The 20,308-nt window shown below is 58.7% G+C and overlaps 1 protein-coding gene across 2 annotated transcripts in view; it reads left to right on the top strand.

Moving 5' to 3' along the window:
• Positions 1–2,544: 2,544 nt before the first annotated feature.
• Positions 2,545–20,308, top strand: part of PDE4DIP (phosphodiesterase 4D interacting protein) — a 34,654-nt gene continuing 16,890 nt past the window's right edge. Inside the window, exons 1-16 of one of the 2 annotated variants that reach the window (XM_054833387.1) lie at positions 2,545–2,696; positions 6,488–6,543; positions 6,768–6,946; positions 7,408–7,518; positions 8,023–8,099; positions 8,884–9,007; positions 9,081–9,235; positions 9,411–9,528; positions 15,520–15,639; positions 17,374–17,493; positions 17,738–17,830; positions 17,944–18,159; positions 18,649–18,807; positions 19,184–19,297; positions 19,533–19,670; positions 19,986–20,165. In XM_054833387.1, the coding sequence (XP_054689362.1) occupies positions 2,677–2,696; positions 6,488–6,543; positions 6,768–6,946; positions 7,408–7,518; positions 8,023–8,099; positions 8,884–9,007; positions 9,081–9,235; positions 9,411–9,528; positions 15,520–15,639; positions 17,374–17,493; positions 17,738–17,830; positions 17,944–18,159; positions 18,649–18,807; positions 19,184–19,297; positions 19,533–19,670; positions 19,986–20,165 (1,980 nt within the window). In that variant the 5' untranslated portion in view covers positions 2,545–2,676. Of the gene's footprint in view, positions 2,697–6,487; positions 6,544–6,767; positions 6,947–7,407; positions 7,519–8,022; positions 8,100–8,883; positions 9,008–9,080; positions 9,236–9,410; positions 9,529–10,640; positions 12,011–15,519; positions 15,640–17,373; positions 17,494–17,737; positions 17,831–17,943; positions 18,160–18,648; positions 18,808–19,183; positions 19,298–19,532; positions 19,671–19,985; positions 20,166–20,308 lie in introns of those variants that run through there. The other variant, XM_054833386.1, reaches the window with a different exon arrangement.

Below are 20,308 nucleotides of genomic sequence, written 5' to 3'. Positions count from 1 at the left end.
CAGCCCCAGAGCAAGGGGGTGTCCCGGCAGGAGCCCGCTGCCCCCAGGCCGGGGAGCCACGAAGCCGAGGGGAGCGGGGGGCAGCGTGTCCCCACCCCCGCGAACAGCGGCCGTGCCTCAGTTTCCCTGCCCCGCACATCACAGCACAGCGAGGCAGGAGGGGAACGGTGGTGGCAGCCACGGTGGTGCGGGTGGCTCCCCGCAAAGCTGGGGGTGCTGCTGACAGGAGAGCAGCCTGGCTCCCAGCCCATGGCAAGCCCGGCCACATCCCCCCAGCTCGCCCAGGAATGGGGGTTCCCCAGGCCCTGTAGCCCAGAGGTGAGGCAGTAACATGGCCCCTGCCTGCCCCCAGCATTGCACCCACCATTGAGCAATGCCCCCAATAAGGGGCCAGGGGCACCGGGCCAGCCCCGGCCACCAGCTTCCAATGACGTGGGCTGCATGGGAGCCGCCCAGCAAACGCCCTCCGTGGGGCAAGAGCCCCATGTCCATGTCCAGTGACCTCGTGGGGGAAAGTGCTGGCCCTTGAGAAGGGGCAGCGCAGGGACCCCACAGGACGGGGCACAGCCCAGCGTGGTGGATGGCAAGGTATGGAGGATGGCCACTTTCTTATGGGGCCTCACAGTGCAGCTGGACCAGACAGACCCCCGGGTCCTGCCCAGGGGGGAGCCAGGATCTGGCCTTTCCTTGCCTACTGTTTTCCAGCAGCAGGGCTGGACCAAACTGCCCCATGTGAGAACTAGGGTGGCCCCAGAGGCTCTTAAACCCAGCAGGGCCCAGGTGATGGATCAGCACCGCTGAGGTGTGAGCGCCCAGCGCTATGTACATCCTGGCACTGCATACACCCCGGTGCTATGTACACCTTGGCGCTACCTATACCCCTGTGCTACATACACCGCAGCTACAGCCAGGGAACAACCGTGACGCCAGAGGGGAGGAAAGTCCAGGGCAGCCAACACATGGCAAGAGATGGGGTCAAGGGCAGCAGCTGGAGAAATCTGCAGCAGGGTCCCAAAATAGCCCCTTGGTGGGGCTGTGTGACCCAGGGACGGAGACAGGGCTCCCTCTCCACAGACTCGCGTGGCATGGGCTGGGGACACCCACGCTGCAGGACATGCTGTGGCTGGGACACAGCCCCACAGCCCTGTCGGCCTTTGGCATAGCCCCGCTGCCAGCCCTGGCCTCTGTTAACCATTAAGACCTTGCTCAAGGTGCCTGCTGACCTGGCTTCTCAGCGCCCTGCTCCCCGTGCCAGCACTGCCTGCCTTTGCCCAGCACCTCCATATGTCTCCGTGGCCCCTCTCCCACGCAGCGCCTGTGGCCCGCTTGTGTGGAGGCCTCGTGTGGCCAAGCCACCACCGCCGCATCATATTTACTGGCTTTTCCCGGCCGGCTGGTGCCCTCTCCTGGGGAGCAGCACTGGAGGCACAGCCCCCCCTCCCCGCCCCCCCGGCACCCTGTCCCTCGTGGGGACCTCAAAGCTAGCAGGGCCAGGGGGATGGGTGCCTGGGAGGACATGGGTTGTGGTGGCAGATGAACCACCAGGATGGGGGTTATGGGGACATGGCAACCTGCTGCTGCCTGGGGTCCCGGATGGGCTCTGCTTGCGGGCAGGTGTAGGGGCCACGGGGGACAGCTGGCCAAGGGGCCGTGGGGGCAGGATGGAGGAGAGTGTTGGGGGAGGTGGTCCCTGCAGAGGGGATGGGACTGTGGGAGAGGGCAGGGGCAGCACTGGGGTTGGGGTATCAAGCAGGGAAAGGAATTAGGGGGGGTCAAAGGGGACTGGGGTTATTAGGGTCAGGATAGTGGGTGGCAAAGGAGAGGCAAGGGTGAGGGAGATGAGGGGTATTAGCTTGGGCTGGGGGGTGTTAAAGGAGGGTTGGGGTGATGATGAGATCAAGGGGGATTGAGGGTGACAGCGGTGTCCCAGTGAAGGACTGGGAAATCATGGAAGATTAGCGAGCAAGTGAGGGTGTTGTGGGTACCTGGGGGCCTCATGGGGCTCTGGGGGTGACAAGGGGGATTGGGCATGTCAGGTTGGGATGGAGGCATCCAAGGAAGACCAGGGTGGAAGGGGATGACAAGGAGGACTGGGGGTAACTGGGCTGTCAGGATGGATGGTTGGGCATGCCATGGAGGATCTTGGCTAATTGGGAGCCTTTTGGGATTATTGGGAGGTTGGGGGAAGGATTGGTGGGGGGGGGCAGGGAGGGATCAGCGATTGTTCCTGGGGGACTGAAGGGTGGGTAAGGATTTGGGCTCAGCCCAGAGGGCCTGGGGAGAGTGGAGGGTTGGGGCGAGGGGGTGGCTGTGTCAGCTGGGGCTGGCTGCACTGGGGAGAGTAAGGGGGGGGTGTGGAGAGAGGGAGTGAGGGGGGCAGAGGGAGGGAGCAATGGAGCGAGGAAGGAAGGATGCAGGGTCAGAGGGAGGGATGGAGGGAGGGAAGGAAGGATGGAGCGAGGCAGGGATGGGTGAAGGATGGAGGGAGGCAGGGAGGAGGAGGGGACGCGGCGGCGGGCGGAGCCGGTCGGTGCCGCAGAGCCGCCTCCCCGGCGCACGCTGGGGCGGCCCGGCAGCGCCTGCGGAGCCCCGCCGGCTCGGCCCGGTGCCGCCGGTGCCCGGCCCGGTGCCGCCCGGCGCGGTGCGGTGCGGCGCGGCGTTGCCCGGCGGGGAAGGATGCGAGCCCCGCGGCGGAGGTGAGGAGCGTGTCCGTGCGTGCGTGTGTCATCCGTGGGTGCGCGTGTCCGTGGGTGATGCGGGTCGGGATGTCCGTGTGCCTTGGGCACGCGTAGGGGCTGTGTGTGCCCGGGACGCCCGTGGGGGCTGCGCGTGCCCACGCTGGGCTGTGGTGATGCCGCGGCAGGTTGAGGCCCAGGTACCGACCAGCATCGGCGTCACTGGGATGCAGGCGTGCTCCCTCAGGGCTGTGTGGGGCCAGACACTGCCTGTCCCAAACGCCATCCCCCTTGGGCCATAGGTGTCCCCTGCCTGCTGCTGGGGTCCCATGGGTCGGTGCTGCCGGCGGGACTGTGGGACACCCCACTTCCAGCCGGGCTGTGGCTCTCTGGGCCCTGTGCGAGGCAAGTCCAGGAGCCCTGCTGGGCATCCAGGCAAGGGGTTTGGGGGAGCTGCCAGTGTGCAGGAAGGGAACAGGGACCCCTCATCCAGCATTGGGAGCACATGGGTGTTCGCTGCCCTGTGCCGTGAGGACCTGAGGGTGCTGTGCCAAGCAGGAGGGCAGGGGCTGTAAGGCCCTGAGGGGCTGGGCTGGCGCTGGCACCAGCACTGGGCTCTCCTCGCAGCGCTGGGCAGGTGGGGTTTGCTGGGAGGTGCTGAGCCAAGGGTGGCCCTGCAAGAAGGGCTGTGGTTCGGGGTGCCGGTGCCGGCGCAGGGAGCTTGGCTTGCCCCATCTCCCCAGCCCTGTTTGCATCCTCCCTGCTCTTCCCTTGGCTCTGCCCATCCCCAATTCCAGCCTGAGCTACCGGCCAGACCGTTTGTCCCGGCACCCGGCCAGGGCTGCCGGGCCCTGGGAGCTGTGCTGGCTGCCACGCGTGCGGTGCAGCGCTGGGAGGTGTTCTCGCCAGGAGTGTGGGTCACGCTGGCCCCCAGCTCCCTCCATCCTGCTGTGCTCAATGGAGACCTTGTTGCCATGCTCTGCATGCGGGCGGTCGGTGGGCAGCTGTGCTGTGTGCCGTGTGCCGTGCACACACGCCCAGACGCACAGGCGGCCGCCCGTGGTCGTGGCTGGCTGTCCCCGGCTCCACCTCCCCCGTGGCAGCACTCAGCCCCTGCTGAAACATTTGTGCCGACGAGTCAGCAGGGAGCTGGGCTGTGCCACGCTCGTCATCCAGGCCCCGGCACTGAGCCACCACACTCGCCCTGGCCTCGCCCGGCCCTTGCCACGGCCCCTCTGCCAGCCGGAGACAGTCGCTGGCACCTGGAGTGGCTGTGGCTGAACGCAGGGCTGGGGGCTCCCGTCCATCCCTCCGTCCATCCCTCTGTCCATCTGTCTGTTCGCGGGAGGTGATCCAGCAGCAGGAGGAGGTGAGTTGCAGTCGGAGAACTGAGCGGTGCCGGGCACTTTGGGGATGCTGTCCCGTGGCCCTGGCAGCCACCCCTGCGCTCTCCCCTCTCCCTGGCGGCACCCTGTAGTACTGGTGCCGGCAAGCAGCCACGGTGGCCCTGGTGTGATGCCATGGAGATGCTGTGAGTCAGCGGGTGCTCTGAGTCAGGGCTGCGTTGCACCCCTCGTGCCAGGGCTTGAAGGTACATCAGGGGTGGGAAGTGCTGCCCGGTGGGTGGGGGGCTCTGGGGCTGTGCCCCCCTCCGGCTGCATGCTGTGCCAGCGGCTCTGCTCCACGCCCCGGCATGAAAGGGCTCTTGTCCTCCTGCAGCCCCAGCAGCACCGCGGCAGCCTTCCCTTCGCAGCAAACAAATTCCCAGTGTTGGGCACACGGACAGGGAGGGGGGAGCCCCCGTCCAGCCCAGCTGGCCATGGCCGTGGCAGAGCCCGGGACTCCTGCCGGCCCAGCGTCCCCGTGGCCCAGCATGGGGCTTCCAGTCTTGGGGTTGGGGGGTGCTGGCTAAGCGGCCAGGCTGCAGGAAAGCGGGTGCTCTGCTTGCTCACTCCAGAGCCCCCGGCCAGCCGCCCCAGGCTGACCCTGCTTCTGGGTGGCCCTGAGGAGCCACCATAGCACTGGAGCCACAGGGGCTGGCCACCCTCCTGTCTGGGTATCACCCCTCCGAGCATTGCATCTCCTCGGGTGTTGTGCTTCCTCTGGTACTGCACCCCCAGGTATCACACGCCCTGTGTCTCTGTGGGTATTGTGCCTCTGGGTATCATGCCTCCTCGGTAGTAGGTGTCTGGCTGCCATGCCTCCTTGGTTGTTGTGTCTCTGGGTGTTATGCTTCTGGATGTCATGCCTCCTTGGTTGTTGTGTCACTGCGTATTGTGCCTCTTTGGATATTTTGCCTCCTGGGATGTCATACCTTGGGATATCATGCTGCTGGGTACTGTGCTTCCTTGAGTAATGTGCATCCTTGTGCATCTTGAGTCTGGGCATCATGGGTCCTCGGATGTTTGGCCTTTTGGTATCGCACATCTGGGTGTCATGCTTCCTGGGTATCCGTCCTCCTGTGGCATCATGCTTCCAGAGATCATTCTTCTTGGATATTGTGCCTCTGGGTATCGGGTCTCTTTGGATGTCATGCCTTTGGGTATTGTATTGTACTTCTGGGTGTTGTGCTTCCTTGGATGTCGTGCCTCCGTGTACCATGCCTCTGGGTATTGTGCCTCTTGGTACCATGCCTCCGGGTATCATGCTGGTTACGGTGCCTGGCAGGGCGCAGGGCCATGCCTGGCCAGTGCTGGTGTGTTTGAAGCCATCGTGCCTCAGTTTCCCCTTGTAGCAGGTTGTTGGTGCAGGGGCTGTGACACCCCGCAGCTGCCTCCCCCTGCTTCCTCCCAGGCTGGCAGTGCTGTGTCCCCTGCCCATGAGGTGCCCGTGTGATGTCCCCAGCTTGGGGGCATGGTCCCAGGGCCCCCGCCATGGCCTGTGCTGTAGGGACCTGCTGGCCCTGCCCGGCCACTGAGGCTCAGGATCACGCACGTGGGCAGGGCACCGTGCCCATCGCGGTGCTGGGGGCCAGTGCCCACCACCTTGCTTGTGGGACTCCGCCATAAAGCTGCCACGCTGGGATTAGAAAAAAAATACTCTGTTTTGGTTTTTTTAAGGAAAAAAATCCAGATTTTTTTTAATCTGTGAGTTGTTTTTTCTTCTCTTTCTTTTAAATCACGAAATGACTCACGCTTCTCTGCTGAAAATAAACCTGATTGCAGCTGCGGTGGTGAGCTGTGATAGCACGGAGGCTGGGGGCCCCTTGGAGAGCGGCTGGGGCCAGCCCTGCCATAGGCAGCCCCTGCTCGCTGCCAGCACCCAGACCCCCTCCCCAGGCCCACGGGGGGCTGCTGCGGGGCTCAGGTGGCCCTGCCAGGGCTGCTAATGGGGCTAAAGTGCCTCTAAGGGGGCACCGCCATCTGCGTGGCCCCCGGGGCCTCGTGTCTTTGCTCTTAGAGCAGATGCCTCCCGGCTGCTGGAACACGCACGGGCACCCTCGCGTGTTCACAGACGCCCGTGTGCGCTTGTGCATGCACGCACAAGGGTGCACACACACACACCCCCCCCCATGCACCCCCATGGATGTACAGGGGTTTTTCCTTGCCTGGAGTTCACCCCCCACACCCTGGGCAGGCTTTTGCGTGACGGTTTGATGTCAGGAGCTCACCCCGCCACCCTCCCGGTGCTGCGACAGCGGCCCGCGGCCCCCCCCGGGGTGGGAGAGAGGCAGCAGCCACCGTGCAGAGGCTTTGGTGTGACCCCCCACCGCCCCCCCGACCCCCCGGCCCAGCAGCTGGGTGGTGCACCGGGGCCCTGGGGGCTGGCCCCCCGATGCCTCGCGTGACACGGCCGTGTGCTCCTCTCCGCAGGGACCCCTGCAGCGGCGACGGGCCGGCCGTGCTCCCCGGAGCCAGCTGCATGGCGGGTAAGACACCCCGAGAGCCCCCCCCATACCCTGCATGCACCGGCCCCGTGCCCGGCCGAGGGCGATGTGATGGTGCTGAGCGCCCCGGCAGCGTGCATTGCCCCAGGGGACGGCCCGGGGCTCGCCGGGCCCCAAGGCACCTCCTGGTGACATCTTGGGGGCAGGTGGTGTGCGGAACAGCCGTGTTGCTCGTCTGACTGCCGCTCGCCCTCGCTCCCTCCCAGCTTCCCAAGACAGGCCATGGGGTGAGGTCGATGAGGACCCCGCGCCGGCTGAGCCGGGAGGGTCCCATGGCCCCCCGAGTGCTCAGCCCCAACCTGGCCCCTTGGTGCAAACGTGTCTCCTCCGGGACCTGGAGATGGGTCCCCTCGCCCAGACGCAGACCCTGCGGGACTTCGAGCAGGTGAGACCACGGGGTGCTGGGACCCCACCATGGCACTGCCGGGACACCCCCAGCACCGCCGGCTGCTTGCAGGATACATGCCTGATCCCCTGGGTGCACCAGTGGGGTGCTGAGGGCAGGAGGGGGACGCAGGACAGGTGGCGGTGGGACGGGGAGAGGGGTCTCAGTGCCCACCCCGGTGCCGCGCTCCCCCTCGCCGCCCTCCTGGCTGAGGCGCGTGGGGGCCGCCGGGGCTCAGGTTTCACCACCCGCCTGTCCCCGCCGTCCCGCTCCGGCGATTCCTCAAATAGCTCCGGGAGGGGAAAAAAAAAAAGGAAAGGGGCCGCGGCGGGGACGGCGACGGGAGCTGCAGGCGGGCAGGGACCCTGGGCTGTGTCCCCGGCGGCGCCATGTGAGGGGTGCCGGGATGCCCCCCCCATGGAGCGCCGGCCATGGCTAATGGGTACCGCACGCTCTCGCAGCACCTCAACGACCTCAAGAAAGAGAATTTCAGCCTTAAGCTGCGCATCTACTTTCTGGAGGAGCGCGTCCAACAGAAGGGCGAGGACAGCCGGGACGATGTCTACCGGCGGGTGAGCGCCCGGGGGAGACAGGGATGGGTGCCCGACGGGGGGTTTCCCTCCCAACGCCCCCTCTTTGCCAGGAGGAGATTGGGGTCAGGGGAGTGCAGCCGGTGGGGATGCCAGGGAGGGCATCGGGCACGGCACCGGGGCTGGGGGAGCTGCTGCGCGGAGTTTGCCCCTTGCTGCCTTTGACAGGAGCAGGGAGGACGGGGAGGGTGTCCTCAGCCCGGTGGGGTACCCGGGGTGAGTGGCAGTGCCAGTTTGGGTGCAGAAGGACAGCCGGAGGGGGTACGCCCCATCCCAGCACCAGTGGGCTAAAATACCACCCGTGCTGCTCGGTGCCAGGAGCACCCAGAGCCCTGCCGTGGGGCAGGGGACCCCCATGCCACCTCCAATGCATTTCCATGGGCAGTGGTGCTGGGGGGTCTGGGCAGGCTTGGGGCTTGGGCAGTTCTCCAGCCCCACAGAGGGGTGGCTGGGGACCATCCTACCTGCCTGCCTCCCACCCTGCAGAACATCGAGCTGAAGGTGGAGGTGGAGAGCCTGAAGCGGGAACTGCGGGAGAAACAACAAGCCCTGGACAACACATGGTGAGTGGGGCCAGCCGAGCCCCGGGACGGACACGGTACCCACGCGCTGTCTGCGGTGCTTGCGTGGGCATGGGGGACAGGGGGGTAGCTGCCTGCACCCTGCCCACAGCAGGCAGCAGAGAGGTTTGCAATGGGGCTGGAGGGGTTTGCAATGGAGCCGGGCACCCACGGGGCTCCTCTTACAGCCCCGGCGCCAGCCAAAAATAAAGGGCAGCACCTGTTTGGCGGGGGAGGGCAGCGCCGTGCCCGGGGGCTGCAGTGCGGGATGTCCCAGGCAGGGGTCCGGGGGCACGGCAGACGGGGAGCCCTTGGTTTTGAGAGCGTGCGCAGATGGCTTTGGTGGTTGGGAGCCCCAAGCGTGATCTGGTGCCACCGGAGGAGCCGTGTCCCCAGGGCAGCAGTGTTGGGAGGTTATAGTGCACCCTGCCCAGGTGTCCTGCAGCACCCACGGCATGGGGCGAGCTGGGCTGGGGGCATCTGGGGTGGCACAGCTCGCCCAGCCCAGCCACTTTGGGGTGGGGGCTCCTGCAAGAGGAGGCCACTCTATGCCATGCCATGCTGTGTCCTGCCATGCACACTGAGCCGTGCCACGCCATGCCACGCTGTGCCGTGCCACGTTGTGCCATGCCATGCCATAGTGTGCCGTGCCATACCATAGTGTGCTGTGCCATACTGTGCTGTGCCATGCCATAGCATGTTGTGTCATGCCATACTGTGCTGTTCATACCGTGCCATATTGTGTTATGTCATGTCGTGTCGTGCCATGCCATGCCATGCCTGGCAGGGTGGCTGCGGAGAACCAGACGACTCGCAGCCAGGCAGCGCTCCGGCAGCAGTATGAGGAGCGGCAGCGGGAGTCGGAGCATGTCTATGAGCTGCTGGAGAACAAGATCCAGCTCCTGCAGGAGGTGAGCCGGGGGGCGGTGAGGACCAGGGAGGGGCCGGGACCAGTGCCTGGGGGCTCATCCTGCTGCCACACAGGAGGCCAGGCTGGCGCGGAGCGAGGCTGAACAGGCCACGGTGCTGGCCAGAGCTGAGGCGGAGCGGTGCCAGGAGCTGGTGGGGAAGCTGAAGGAGGCTGCGAGGACAAAGGAGGAGGGCAGGAGCGATGATGGCTGCAGCACCATGGCCCAGAGGTGGGTGCCCAGGACCCTTGTGCTGCCAGCCCATGGCCCGTGCCCATCTTGGGAACCAACAAGGGGCTGGTGCTGTGCAGGGCCTGGGGACTGTGGGCATCTGGGAGAGCCAGGCTGCGGGAAAGGGGAGAGGACTGTGCTGAGTGTCCCCTACACTTCCCTCCCTCCCTCTCAGGAGGATCGAAGAGCTGACCCAAGAGCTGGCTGCCAGCAACCGGCTTGTGGAAACGCTGTCAGCCGAGAAGCGTGACCTGCAGCAGCGCCTGGAGGAGCCCCCATCTGTGGAGGGGCAGGTGCGTGGGCAAGCGCAGAGGGGACACCAGTCCGGCACCCCAGGGAGGAGAATGCCCACCCAGGGCTTGGCCAGTGGTTGTTGTCCCCGTCCCTTCCTGGGGCTGCGGCCAGGGCTGTGCCACGTCCAGCCTAGCAGCGTCGGGTGTTTGCATGGCTGTGCCGCAGTGCTGGGAGGGGCAGGAGGGCCAGGAGGACCTGGTGCGCGGTGTCAGGAGACAGGCCACCAGCCTGCATGGTCTTTCTGCTGGTGTCGGCACCGCCTGTGCCTGGCTGCTGTTTAAATCCCAGGTCTTAAAATACCCCTGGCAGCCCGGCATGGTGCCAGGCGGGATTTTGGGGCTGCGAGGGATCAGAGCAGCATGTTCCTGGCAGCCGCACAGCTCTGGCCATGCTGTCCCCAGCAGCCACGGGCCATCAAAGTGTGAACTGCCCGTGCGATGATCCTGCCAGAGGACACCGGTGTGTGCCCACTGGGTGGCATGGGATGCTGTGCATGGTGCATGGGTGCTGGTGGCCTTGTGCTGTGGGCACATCATCCCCTGGCGCTGCATGCTGGGGACGGCCACTGGCAATGGCCATGGGCACTGGCGTCGGGACTGGGACGTGGCACTAGTGACAGGCACTAGTGGGGGGTGCCGACACTGGGGCTGGGCACTGGCATCGGGGCTGGGCCCCCGGCACTGGCCCTGAACTGTCGCGGTCGCGGTCACGGTCACGGTCACTGTCGCCGTCGTGGCACTGCGCAGTGCCGGTCCCACGTGTGCCTGGGAGGACCGCGGGGCCACTGCGCATGCGCGACTCCAGGGCGGAGCGACTACAAATCCCGTCAGGCGCCGCGTCCGCCGCGCATGCGTGGAGGCTGCTGTGTGTCGCCATCTTGAAATCTGAGCCACAAGCCGGGCGCCGCCGTGGCAGGAGCATCCTCGGTGGCGGCGGGGGGAGGCGGAGCGGCGGGGCCAGGGGGGCAGGGGGGCAGCCCACGGTGAGGGGCAGCCCCGGGGAAGGGGGGCAGTGAGGAGAGAGAGGGCAGCTTCGGGGCGGGGGGGGGGCGGGGAGCTGCGAGGAGAGGGGGGCAGGTAGGAGAGGGGGGCAGCCCTGGTGTGGCTGGGCTGAGATGTGAAGATGTTGTAGGGTGGGGGGTTTCTGTAGCACCAGGAGTCCCGGCGTGTCACCCCCTTAAAAAGGGGGGGATTGATGGGGTGAGAAGTGCTGGTGGGCTCAGGGCTTGAGGGAGCTGTGCCCTGGGAGATGCACTGAGTGAGCAGTAGAGGCCTCAGGAAGGTCTCTTGAGAGCCCCCCAGAAGTAAGTTTGGGTGCTGGGAGGGAGAGAGGATGAAGGAAACCTGCCGGATCTGCGCCAGGGAGCTGTGTGGCAACCAGCGGCGATGGATCTTCCACACGGCGGCCAAGCTGAACCTCCAGGTGCTGCTCTCCCACGTCCTGGGCAGGGAGCTGTGCCGGGATGGCAAATCCGAGTTCGCTTGCAGCAAGTGTGCCTTCATGCTGGACCGCATCTACAGGTTCGACACCGTCATCGCGCGCATCGAAGCTCTCTCCATCGAGCGCCTGCAGAAACTGCTGCTGGAGAAAGACCGCCTCAAGTTCTGCATCGCAAGCATGTACCGCAGGAACAATGAAGACTCTAGCGTAGACGACAGAGCTGGGGAAGGGACTGTGGACCTTTCTAACCTGCCTGATGTACGGTACGCTGCCCTCCTTCAGGAGGACTTTGCTTATTCTGGGTATGAATATTGGACGGATCAAGAAGAGCACAGCTTGGAGCCGCACAGCTGCCATGCTTCAGAGGGAGCGAGTAACCGTCCGCGGCGCTGCCGTGGCTGTGCCGCGCTGCGGGTGGCCGATGCCGACTATGAAGCGATTTGCAAAGTGCCGCGAAAGGTGGCCAGGAGCATCTCTTGCGGGCTGTCCAGCCGGTGGTCGGCCAGCATGGGCAATGAGGAGTCATCTGTGTGCGACGCAGCAGAGTCCGCCAGCGCCAGAGGACCTGTGGATCGGGAAAGCATGGAGGAAGGCACACCTGCGTCCTCTGTTGAATCCCTGGACACAACTGTGGAGGCGAGCGCTCTGCAGCAGAAGGACGAAGATGCAGATAAGGGGGTGAAAGGGAATGGGAAATGTGACGATTTCTCAGATGACCGCATGACCCCAAACTCTTCGCTGAGTGGGAACAGGCTGGAGCTGGCCCTCAGCTTGATCAAGGCTTTGGACTACAAACCCCTTCAGAGCCCCCGAGGCAGCAGGCTCCCTATTCCTGTGAAGTCCAGCTTGCCCCCTCCCAAGCTCAGCCGTGACTTGGCAGATGGCAGTGCTTCTGCTGGCTTAGTGTGTGCTGGTTCTGCCTTCCTGAACGCAGACAGAAAATCCTTTTCCAGAGCTCCTTTGGGTCTTGCCCTGGAGATTTCTGAACTGCAGGAGCTGTGGGACGACCTCTGTGAGGATTATATGCCGCTGCGGGTACAGGTAGAGGTCATTGTGCTGCTGTTCGATTGAGCAGCGTCCCTGCGACCCGACACTGAGCCCACTAGGGATTCCTCTGTGCTGAGATAATACAGATAGCCACGTGTCACTGAGCCCGGGGCTAAGAATAGGCAGCTCAGTCCTTTTTAGGTGTGCTGCCGCTGTCCTCTGTTATCTTCCTGTTGTCTGTTTCTTCCTTGTATTCTGGGAAGTTAACCTCCCTCCCTTCCATCAGCTCTCCCTGTCAGTGCAGCCTGCTAGGCGGGTCTAAGCTCTCTGCATGCTTTGTCGTTTTTCTGCTGATAAAACACCAGTTTCGCTTCAGCTTTCTCTTCAGGAAGTCTGTGTGACATTTACCCACAACCCAAGGGAGTGTTTTAAGCTTCTGGGCATGTGTTTTCCAGCAAATGTGTTTTCTTTGTGCCTGGGTAATGTTTCACCCTTGGGAACGCCTGCCTCTGCAGATCAGGCCTCCAGCCTGCCTAACGTGCAGATCGGTGCAGGGATCTGTGGCGCGTGCCCTGAGGAAAAGGTGTTTTCCTTGCAGGTGGATTTGCGCTAGAGGATGACTTTAGGGTTGGTATTCTAGATAATTGGTTTATTTTCTGATCCTTTGAAAAGATTCATCAATTAAAGGCAGGTGTTGCTGAGAGGCGACGAAAGCTCCTGCTTTCACAGGACTTCCTGGTGCTGTTATCTGCCTCCATGGTAGTCCTTGCATAGCTCCGGATTGCCTCTGTTTTGCTGGCTTTAATGAAATCTTCATTAGTATGCAGTCAAAAAGCTGAACTTGTAACTCCTTTACCACTTTCCTTAATGAATAGAAGGCCTCAGTCAGCTTCAATTCAGGAATATCCATGTCAGCCTAATTGCATTCCCATTAGCAGCCTTAGTGCTGTCTAATGCTCTAGGTAGCCTGGGGGATTAGAAAAATGCTTGTTTCTTACTATGGCAACAGTGGCTGTGCTGAATTACACTTCCTATTCGGCCAGCCCTGCTTGCAGTCCCATCTGCTTGGGTGTTTCCCAGAGCTGTGTGCTTTTCCCATAAAAGCCTGCTTGAGAGATGATGCTACGGAGAATGCTGTAGAAAAAACTAATTTTCATCTGGTGCACAAAGGCATTGCGCTGGCAGCCGGCAACTGAAGATGTGAAGCAGGGCGTGTGTAGTCTGCGTCGCTTGCTACTAATTTTCACTGCTAGGGATATATTTACAGCATAAAAATAGGCTTTCTCTTAACAGAACATGGCACAATCAACGTGGCGCGTTTACAGCTTGGCTTTGTGTCACGCATTGCCTTCCTCCTCTTGGAACTGCTTTAAAGGAGTTTCTCCAACCTCCAGCCTCTGCCACCTGACCATCCCTGTCAGAAATTCATCCTGTGGGATTTTTTTTACTGCCCGCTTTTTGCCATGGCAGCAGCAGCAGTTGCAGGCTTCAGTGCGGGGTCTGGGAGAAGAGGGAAAGCACTTAATCCTTTGGATGGCTTTAACAGCAAAAATGGGAAGTCGGATGCAGCTAGTAAACTTAAATGGTTCTTGTATAAATGATTTTTCTTTCTCTTTGTACGAGCAACACTTTGTTAGATACCGCTGTCCAGCAATTCATATGCATAACTGCCTTTCTGGTAACGTGAAAGGAATATATAGGATACGTAGGACCATAGTTCCCTTATTGCTTTTAGGAAACTGCAGTTCTTTAAATTTACCACTGTAAGCTATGATGACCGAGATATCTGGTGTGGGGGCATGTCATCTCATAGGTACTGTCATCCTGGGCGTTTTCTTGAGCCAACAATTCTTCCTCTTCATCACCACAGCCCCAGGAAAATGCCACCAAAGCCAGCCTTCGTTGAACATGCTCTTGCAGCTGCCAGCGGTGCCGTGCTGGCAGCCAGTCTTTTACCCGCTGCTCTGGGCAGATGCAAGCTAGGCAGGCTTAGATAATGCCGTGATTATTATTATTATTTTTTTGAAGAAATGTTCTGTCTAGGTTAGTGTGTGCTGACATTGCTGGAGCTGTACTGAGGAGAGATTGTCAGTGAAATGCTGATGTAGGAGAAACCACTGGTGAGCTGTGTTCCTGACGTGGCTGCAGGGAGGCAACTTGAGCTTTGGGACTTTGGACTCTGGAGCTGGCTCTGCCTTTCCCCTTCCTGCTCTTAGCTCTTTGCAGCTTTCTGCTTATTTTTCTTTGGAATGTGTGAATTGTGAGGAAAGGTGCATTTTCCTTTTTTCTCTCCTCTCTTCTTTTCATCAACCTTATTTCAAAATAGGCAGATCTGAAATTACTTGTAACCATTTAAGGTTTCAGTAAAATCTTAACAAAACAGGGTAAAAGAAAGGATTGCTTCTGTATGGAAGCTTCTGTATGTGAGAGGCAGTGCACAGGCCTGGGGGAGCTCCCCTGCGCTGCCTGCTGTTCCCAGAGACAGCGTTTCTGTGGCTGTTGAAGGTGAGGATTTGGTCTGACAGGGCTAATCAGAGTCAGTTGTTGTTCTCCCTGCACTGCCTGGAGCTGGTGCTCTGGAAAGCTCTGCCATACTCTCACAGGCTGTGCACTGCAACCCTGTGCTCACCAGGGCTCCCGCTTGAAACAGACACTGGTACAATTCATCTCGTATCACTGATGATATTCAGGAATACTTAATGAGTCCTGTGAGGGCTGGGGTGGGTGGTTGGGTTTGAATGCTGCTCTCAGGAGTTAACAACTCACTAGGCAGGAGGTAGCACAAGAGTAAGAAGGGATGACAAGAGATTAGCGTGTGCTCAGCCAGCAGGGTCTGGCAGGCCACATGTCAGAAAGTAGGCTGTTTCCATCCTTAATACATGGATATGTGTCATGAAAAAAAATCTCAGCTGTGGCATTGAATTTGCTACTGCTTGTGGAGCTGCAGGGAATTGCATGCAGTGTGGGTGCTGGAGCACGGGGAGCTGTGAAGGAGAGCCCAAAGAATCAAGTGGAGCGGTTCAGAGTGGAGGGTGACTGCCAGGTCGTGGCAGGAGAACGGTTGGTGGGAAGGTTTGAAGGTTGTGGGCTTGATTAAGAAGGAGAAGCTTGGCAGAACATGGGAAGAAGGAGATTGGTTTTGTGCTGGCTTTGTTTTGAAGCTGCCAGCAGGGCACATGGGAAGGAGTGAGGTCTCAGTGATGTAGCTTGGGTGTGGGGAGCAGATCCGTTGTCATCAGCCTGCAGACCGTGGTTAGAGTCAGACAAGCTGCTGGGCTCACGGTACAGGAGTGAGGAGAGACAGGGAGCTCAACCAGAGCCTCGGGGCAGCAGGGAACTTCTGGCAGGTCAGGCAGAGAGCAGCCAGGTGCCAGCCTGCCACACAGGTGATGGGAGAGAGGGGCAGCGTGATGTTTCAGAGGCAGTTAGAAAAGCCTGGTGGGGCATGTTTAAGCTCATGCTGCAAGGTCTCTGGGGGATGACAGCTGAATAGAAGCAGCCAGTGCAAAACTTGAGCCATTTCTCTTTTTTTTTTTTTTTTAATTTATTATTCCTCCTTCCAGAATTTGCAGGATGAACGTCAGCAGCTGGCTCCAGGTGACTCTGCAGTGGGGGAGCACGTGTCTGATCTGTGTGCTGCAGAGCTGCAGGGCAAACTCCAGCAATTTGAAGCTGCCAACAAGGTATTTCTTCATGAACAGCAAAATCAGTGCCTAGCGAGCCTGATGTAGTTAGTATTGGAGGGTGCCTCCTAGCCTGGCCAGAGGCAGGCGTCTGCGCCTGTTCCAGCAGGAGTGTGTGCTGGTGCATGGTTCTCAGTGCTGTTGTTGTCTACCAGCTTGAGTTAAAGGCATTTACTTTTTTCTGCAGCTGTAGTGTGTAAATTTTCTGTATTCATTTTTGCAAACCATTATTTTGGAAGAACTTCCCACCTGCCTGGTGAACATTCTGGGAGCTGGTGAAGGAGATATGCACAGGGCTATTTCCGTGTCTCTTGGATTTGCATGGGCTGCATCTGGTGCAGGAGAGAAGGGCACCTGCCTTCCTTTTTGCAAACAGTAAGGGATATCAGCGCAGAGGGGCTCCTGTTTTCATTTTGATTTAAACACTTTCTTAGGAAAGAAACATGCAGCTGAGTTGTCTTGAAGTAGATCAAATTTAACACATGTTGCAAGTGGTTGATGTTCTTAGTTATGCTCTTGAACTCTAAGGTAAATTATACCTGCTGGGAAAACAGAGGGATTAAATGGGAAAAAAAACTACAGGATGGGATCTTTATTTAAATCTGGGGACATCTGTAATTCTTGGAGCTGCCTGGACCACAAAGTTTGACAGGGAAATAAAGAGGCCCAAGGCCCAGTAAATACAGTTGGAAGTGTTTAAACAGTTTAGGGGGAGTGTCTCTTAGAGAATAGATAGCATGACAGGTGTGTAAACTAATGAGCAATAAGAGAAAATCATGTGGCAGCACCAACTCCTTAAGAAATTGAGGTTTGAGTAAGTTCTGAAGAAGGTACGTATCATCCAAGGCTAAGAATGCCAACAGGCGGCATGTTTAGAAATGCTAACAAACAGTTGCTTAAATGCACAACGTGTGCTGTGTCATGAACACTATGGTGAAAATAGAGAATTGTCCTAAAACTGTTTGAGATGGTAGTCTCTTTAGGGTGAAAATGTCAAAGGCAAAAGTTTCTCAGTTTGTAAACCAGCCACAGAGACTAGTGAGGCGTTTCCCTTTGCTTTGTGGCCTTACTATTGGCATGCTGGCACTGGCTAGACTTTGTTGTTCTGCAGCCGGAGCTTGAGGCTAAATAAGTTGCTGATCTGATCAAATGTAGAATTACCTAGACCAGCAGTTGCTGCAAGAGTGCCTGGGTGGTTGAAGGAGGCAGTAAGAGGGGCTGGAAGACTGTAAAGGGGCAGCTGCAATGCTCTGGAGGACCTCAAAAGTAAAGGGAATGGGTTTTAGAATGTGTAGCTTCTCCATGTTGATTATTTTTTTCAGATCTCTTGGGAGGTTTTTGGGATGAAGCTGCCCTTCCCTCTTAAGGGAACAAAACCAAACAGTAGAAACTGGGAAGGCTGCTGAGCAGTCCAAGCAAGACTCTCCTGCAGTTTGTGGGAGGCAGTATGATATGTGAAGCCAAGCCTGGAACCTTGGCCATGCACATGGGGGCTGGCATTGGAGGGACCAGAAGCACTGGAACAGCCCTGTGGAGGGACTGAAAGCTTTGTGTTTGTTTACTGCTCTCCGCCCAGCTCAAACAGTGTTTACAGACTCTAGAGGGAGCCGCATTGATCTTGGTCTGGTGGACGCCTGGGCTGTGTGGACTTGAGTAAGGAGTGGAGGGAGCCTTAAGGGTGTTTATATAGAGCATTAGGCAGGATTAAAAAAACCAACATATTTCTGTCTTCAGTTGTTACAGGAAAAGCTGACCGAATTGAATTTTGAATTAAAATCTGTCCAAGAAACATCACAGAGGCAAGATCGTACAATCCAGAGTCTGAACGAGGCCCTGAAGAGCAAAGAGAGTAAGGTAATAGTTTTGGGTGGACAGGGTGGTGCTCACCAAAAGAGGAAAGTGTGCTAGCCCTGTAGGCTGTGACTGAAAAAGCAATGCTTAAGCCATTGCTAGGCATCGTGGATCTCATTAAATTATTTCTTGCAAAGCTCGTACTTCCATGTGATGCTGACGTGTCGTAATCCACACTGGAGGCTTGGGACGGGAGGGTTTGTGCTTGCTTTGCCAATGACTGGGCTTCCTATCCTTTGACTCATAGACAGAAGAGCTATACCATATCATTGAAGGGCAGAATGAGACAATGGCCAAGCTGCAGGACATGTTACACAGAAGCCATCTGGGACAGTTGCAGGTATGTCCCTGGAAAGCCTCAAATACATCAGGTTTCATTCTGCAGGGATCTTGATTTTTAAATCCCTCTTGTGAAATGAATCTTTGAGTTTCTCTGCTTTCCACTCTTGTTAGATGTCAGAGAGCACGCTCTCATCCCAAGAGCAGCAAATGTCACTGCTAGATCTTCAGAACACACTTTTCTGCACCAAGCTGGAGGTGCGGAAACTGAAGAGAGCTCAGCGCCAGAAAGAGCATCAACTGGCTGAAGCCAGGAGAGCAACCCAGCTCCTAGAGACCACGGTGCATGAGGAAGAGCAGCAGAAAGAGGCAACCTGGAAACACAACCAGGTACGACAAGCACTTAGCCTGGAAGTCTCTGGGTTTACATGACTTAAGACGCACTCATGTAGTCAGTACTCTGCTCTCATTCATCATTTCTGCCTACATCAGTCTGGGCACACTTGGCTGACCCCTTGTCACATGTGGCAGGGAGAATTCTCTAGCCTCCTTAGCCTTGTATCTGAGGATTTAGAATCAGCAAAGACACTTGATAGTGGGTATGTTGTCACTTGTATGTCTTCGGCTGGTGCAAACGTCCCATCTCTTTTTACGATGTTACAAAATTAATGTCCACTGCTGCGCAGGTTAGTTGTGATTGACTGTAGAGCTTTGCCTGTGGCCAAGCAAGGGGTTTACATGGATGGATACCCTGGGAAATGAAATAAATGCAAACTTCATCACCATGGAAATGTGTTTTGAGATGTGAAAGATGTAGTGTTGCAGAGCGATTTTGGCTGTTGACGACTGACTGGCAAGGTATGTGTTTTTCCCTCGCAGGAGCTGCGTGCTGTGGTACAGCAGCTGCAGGCAGAGCTGCAGGACAAGGCTCAGCAGCTCCAGACTGTGGAGTGGGAGAAATGCCGTGAGCTGCAGGCCCAGGAGCAGAGAGTTCAGCGTTTGAGTCAGCATCTGGCTCGCAAGGAACAGCTTCTGCAGGTGAGATGCAGAAAGATTCAAGTTGAGCATAACTAGCCAGGGCCCCTGCTTCTCCTTTGGTACTTGGCGATGCAAAAGTCAGTCTGTAGCTTTCACACGTACCCTTTGAAGAGGGGAAGGAAAGAGATGCTTCTGGGTTGCCAAGATGAGGAAGAAGGCCCAGGTGTCTGAGTACCTTAGCCCACAGCGATGCCTGGTGAGCCCTGGCAGGCGCTAGTCAACCAGCCCCAGGTGCTGGGACTCTGTCACCCTGTAAGGCGGGGCGGGTAGAGCAAGTGTAGGGTGGAGGTAGGTAGTCCTGATTCTCCTGTGCTGCTCTCTGGGGGGTTTCTGGACTGACAGTTGTACTCGGGGTGTGTGTATGTGTGACCTCTAGGAATCGAGAGAGCTTCTGCAATGCCAGCAGAACTTGGACAAGAGCCCTGCGGCCATGAATGCCATGTTGGAGAAACTGCAGCAGCGAGTCAGCGATAGGGACGCTGCTCTGGAGGTGAGCACAGTCTGTTGGTGATGCCTCAGTTTTCCCTGAGGCTCAGCCTTTGGGCTGCCATCAGCAGTGCAGCCCCAGGCTAACCCCAGGGCTGACCATGTCTTCTACGTGCTCTTCATGGCTCAGCCTTCCAGAGGACCCCTCTGAAAGGGAGAGCTGACATGCCCCACGCTGTGAGTGGTGGGCTGCAGAGCCCTACTACCCCATTCTGAGCCATCACCCCCTCTTACCCTAGCGAGCAGTAGATGAGAAGTTCTGTGCCCTGGAGAAGAAGGAGCAAGAGTTGCAACAGCTCCATCTCTCAATAAGGGAGCGTGGAAGTGACCTGGAGAGACTGCGCAATGTCCTATCCAGCAATGAGGCCACCATTCATGTGAGTGCTTGCACCTGGGTGTGCGGAGTCCAGCCTGGCTGTGGCATGGTGCTAGACAAACCTTCCTGTGAATGCTCTGGTTGTCGCTGGGGAGAGCGGCTGCAGGGTGTTCGCCTTCCTCTGGCCCTGTGTGCGGGGCAAGTTCCAGGGTCACTCATGTTTCTGGGCTGGGCTTAGAGGGGTGAGTGTGGTGTCTGGAGGGGACGGGGTGAATCTATGTGACTCCACTAGCAGGAGAGACTGGTATTTCCAGTTTTGCTTAATTCAGGATAAAGTCTCTGTCCCTGGTTGAGCTGCTGCTGTTGTTGTTCCCAGAGCTTGGAGAGCCTCCTGAAAGCCAAAACCCTGGAACTAGAGCAGGTCTCAGCAACCTGCCAAAACCTCCGCTGGCTCAAGGAGGAGATCGAGGCCAAATCCTGCAGCAGGCAGAAGGAGCAGGAGGGGATCATCCAGCAGCTGCAGACCTGCCTGCATGACAGGAACAAAGAAGTGGAGGTAAAGCCTTAGCTTGGCTTTCTGAGCCTTCAGTCAGTTTGTCTGCAGAGAAAGTGGTCCCAAACAAGAGCCCTCCTGCCCGAGGAGGGCACTTGAACCTGTACCCAGTGCTTTGAAAGCTTGGGACCTGTAAATGGCTGTGC

This window comes from Grus americana, chromosome 8 (assembly GCF_028858705.1).
Source record: "Grus americana isolate bGruAme1 chromosome 8, bGruAme1.mat, whole genome shotgun sequence".
NCBI lineage: Eukaryota > Metazoa > Chordata > Aves > Gruiformes > Gruidae > Grus > Grus americana.
Note: the sequence above shows the minus strand (reverse complement) of the source record. Positions and strands in the feature narration are given on the sequence as shown.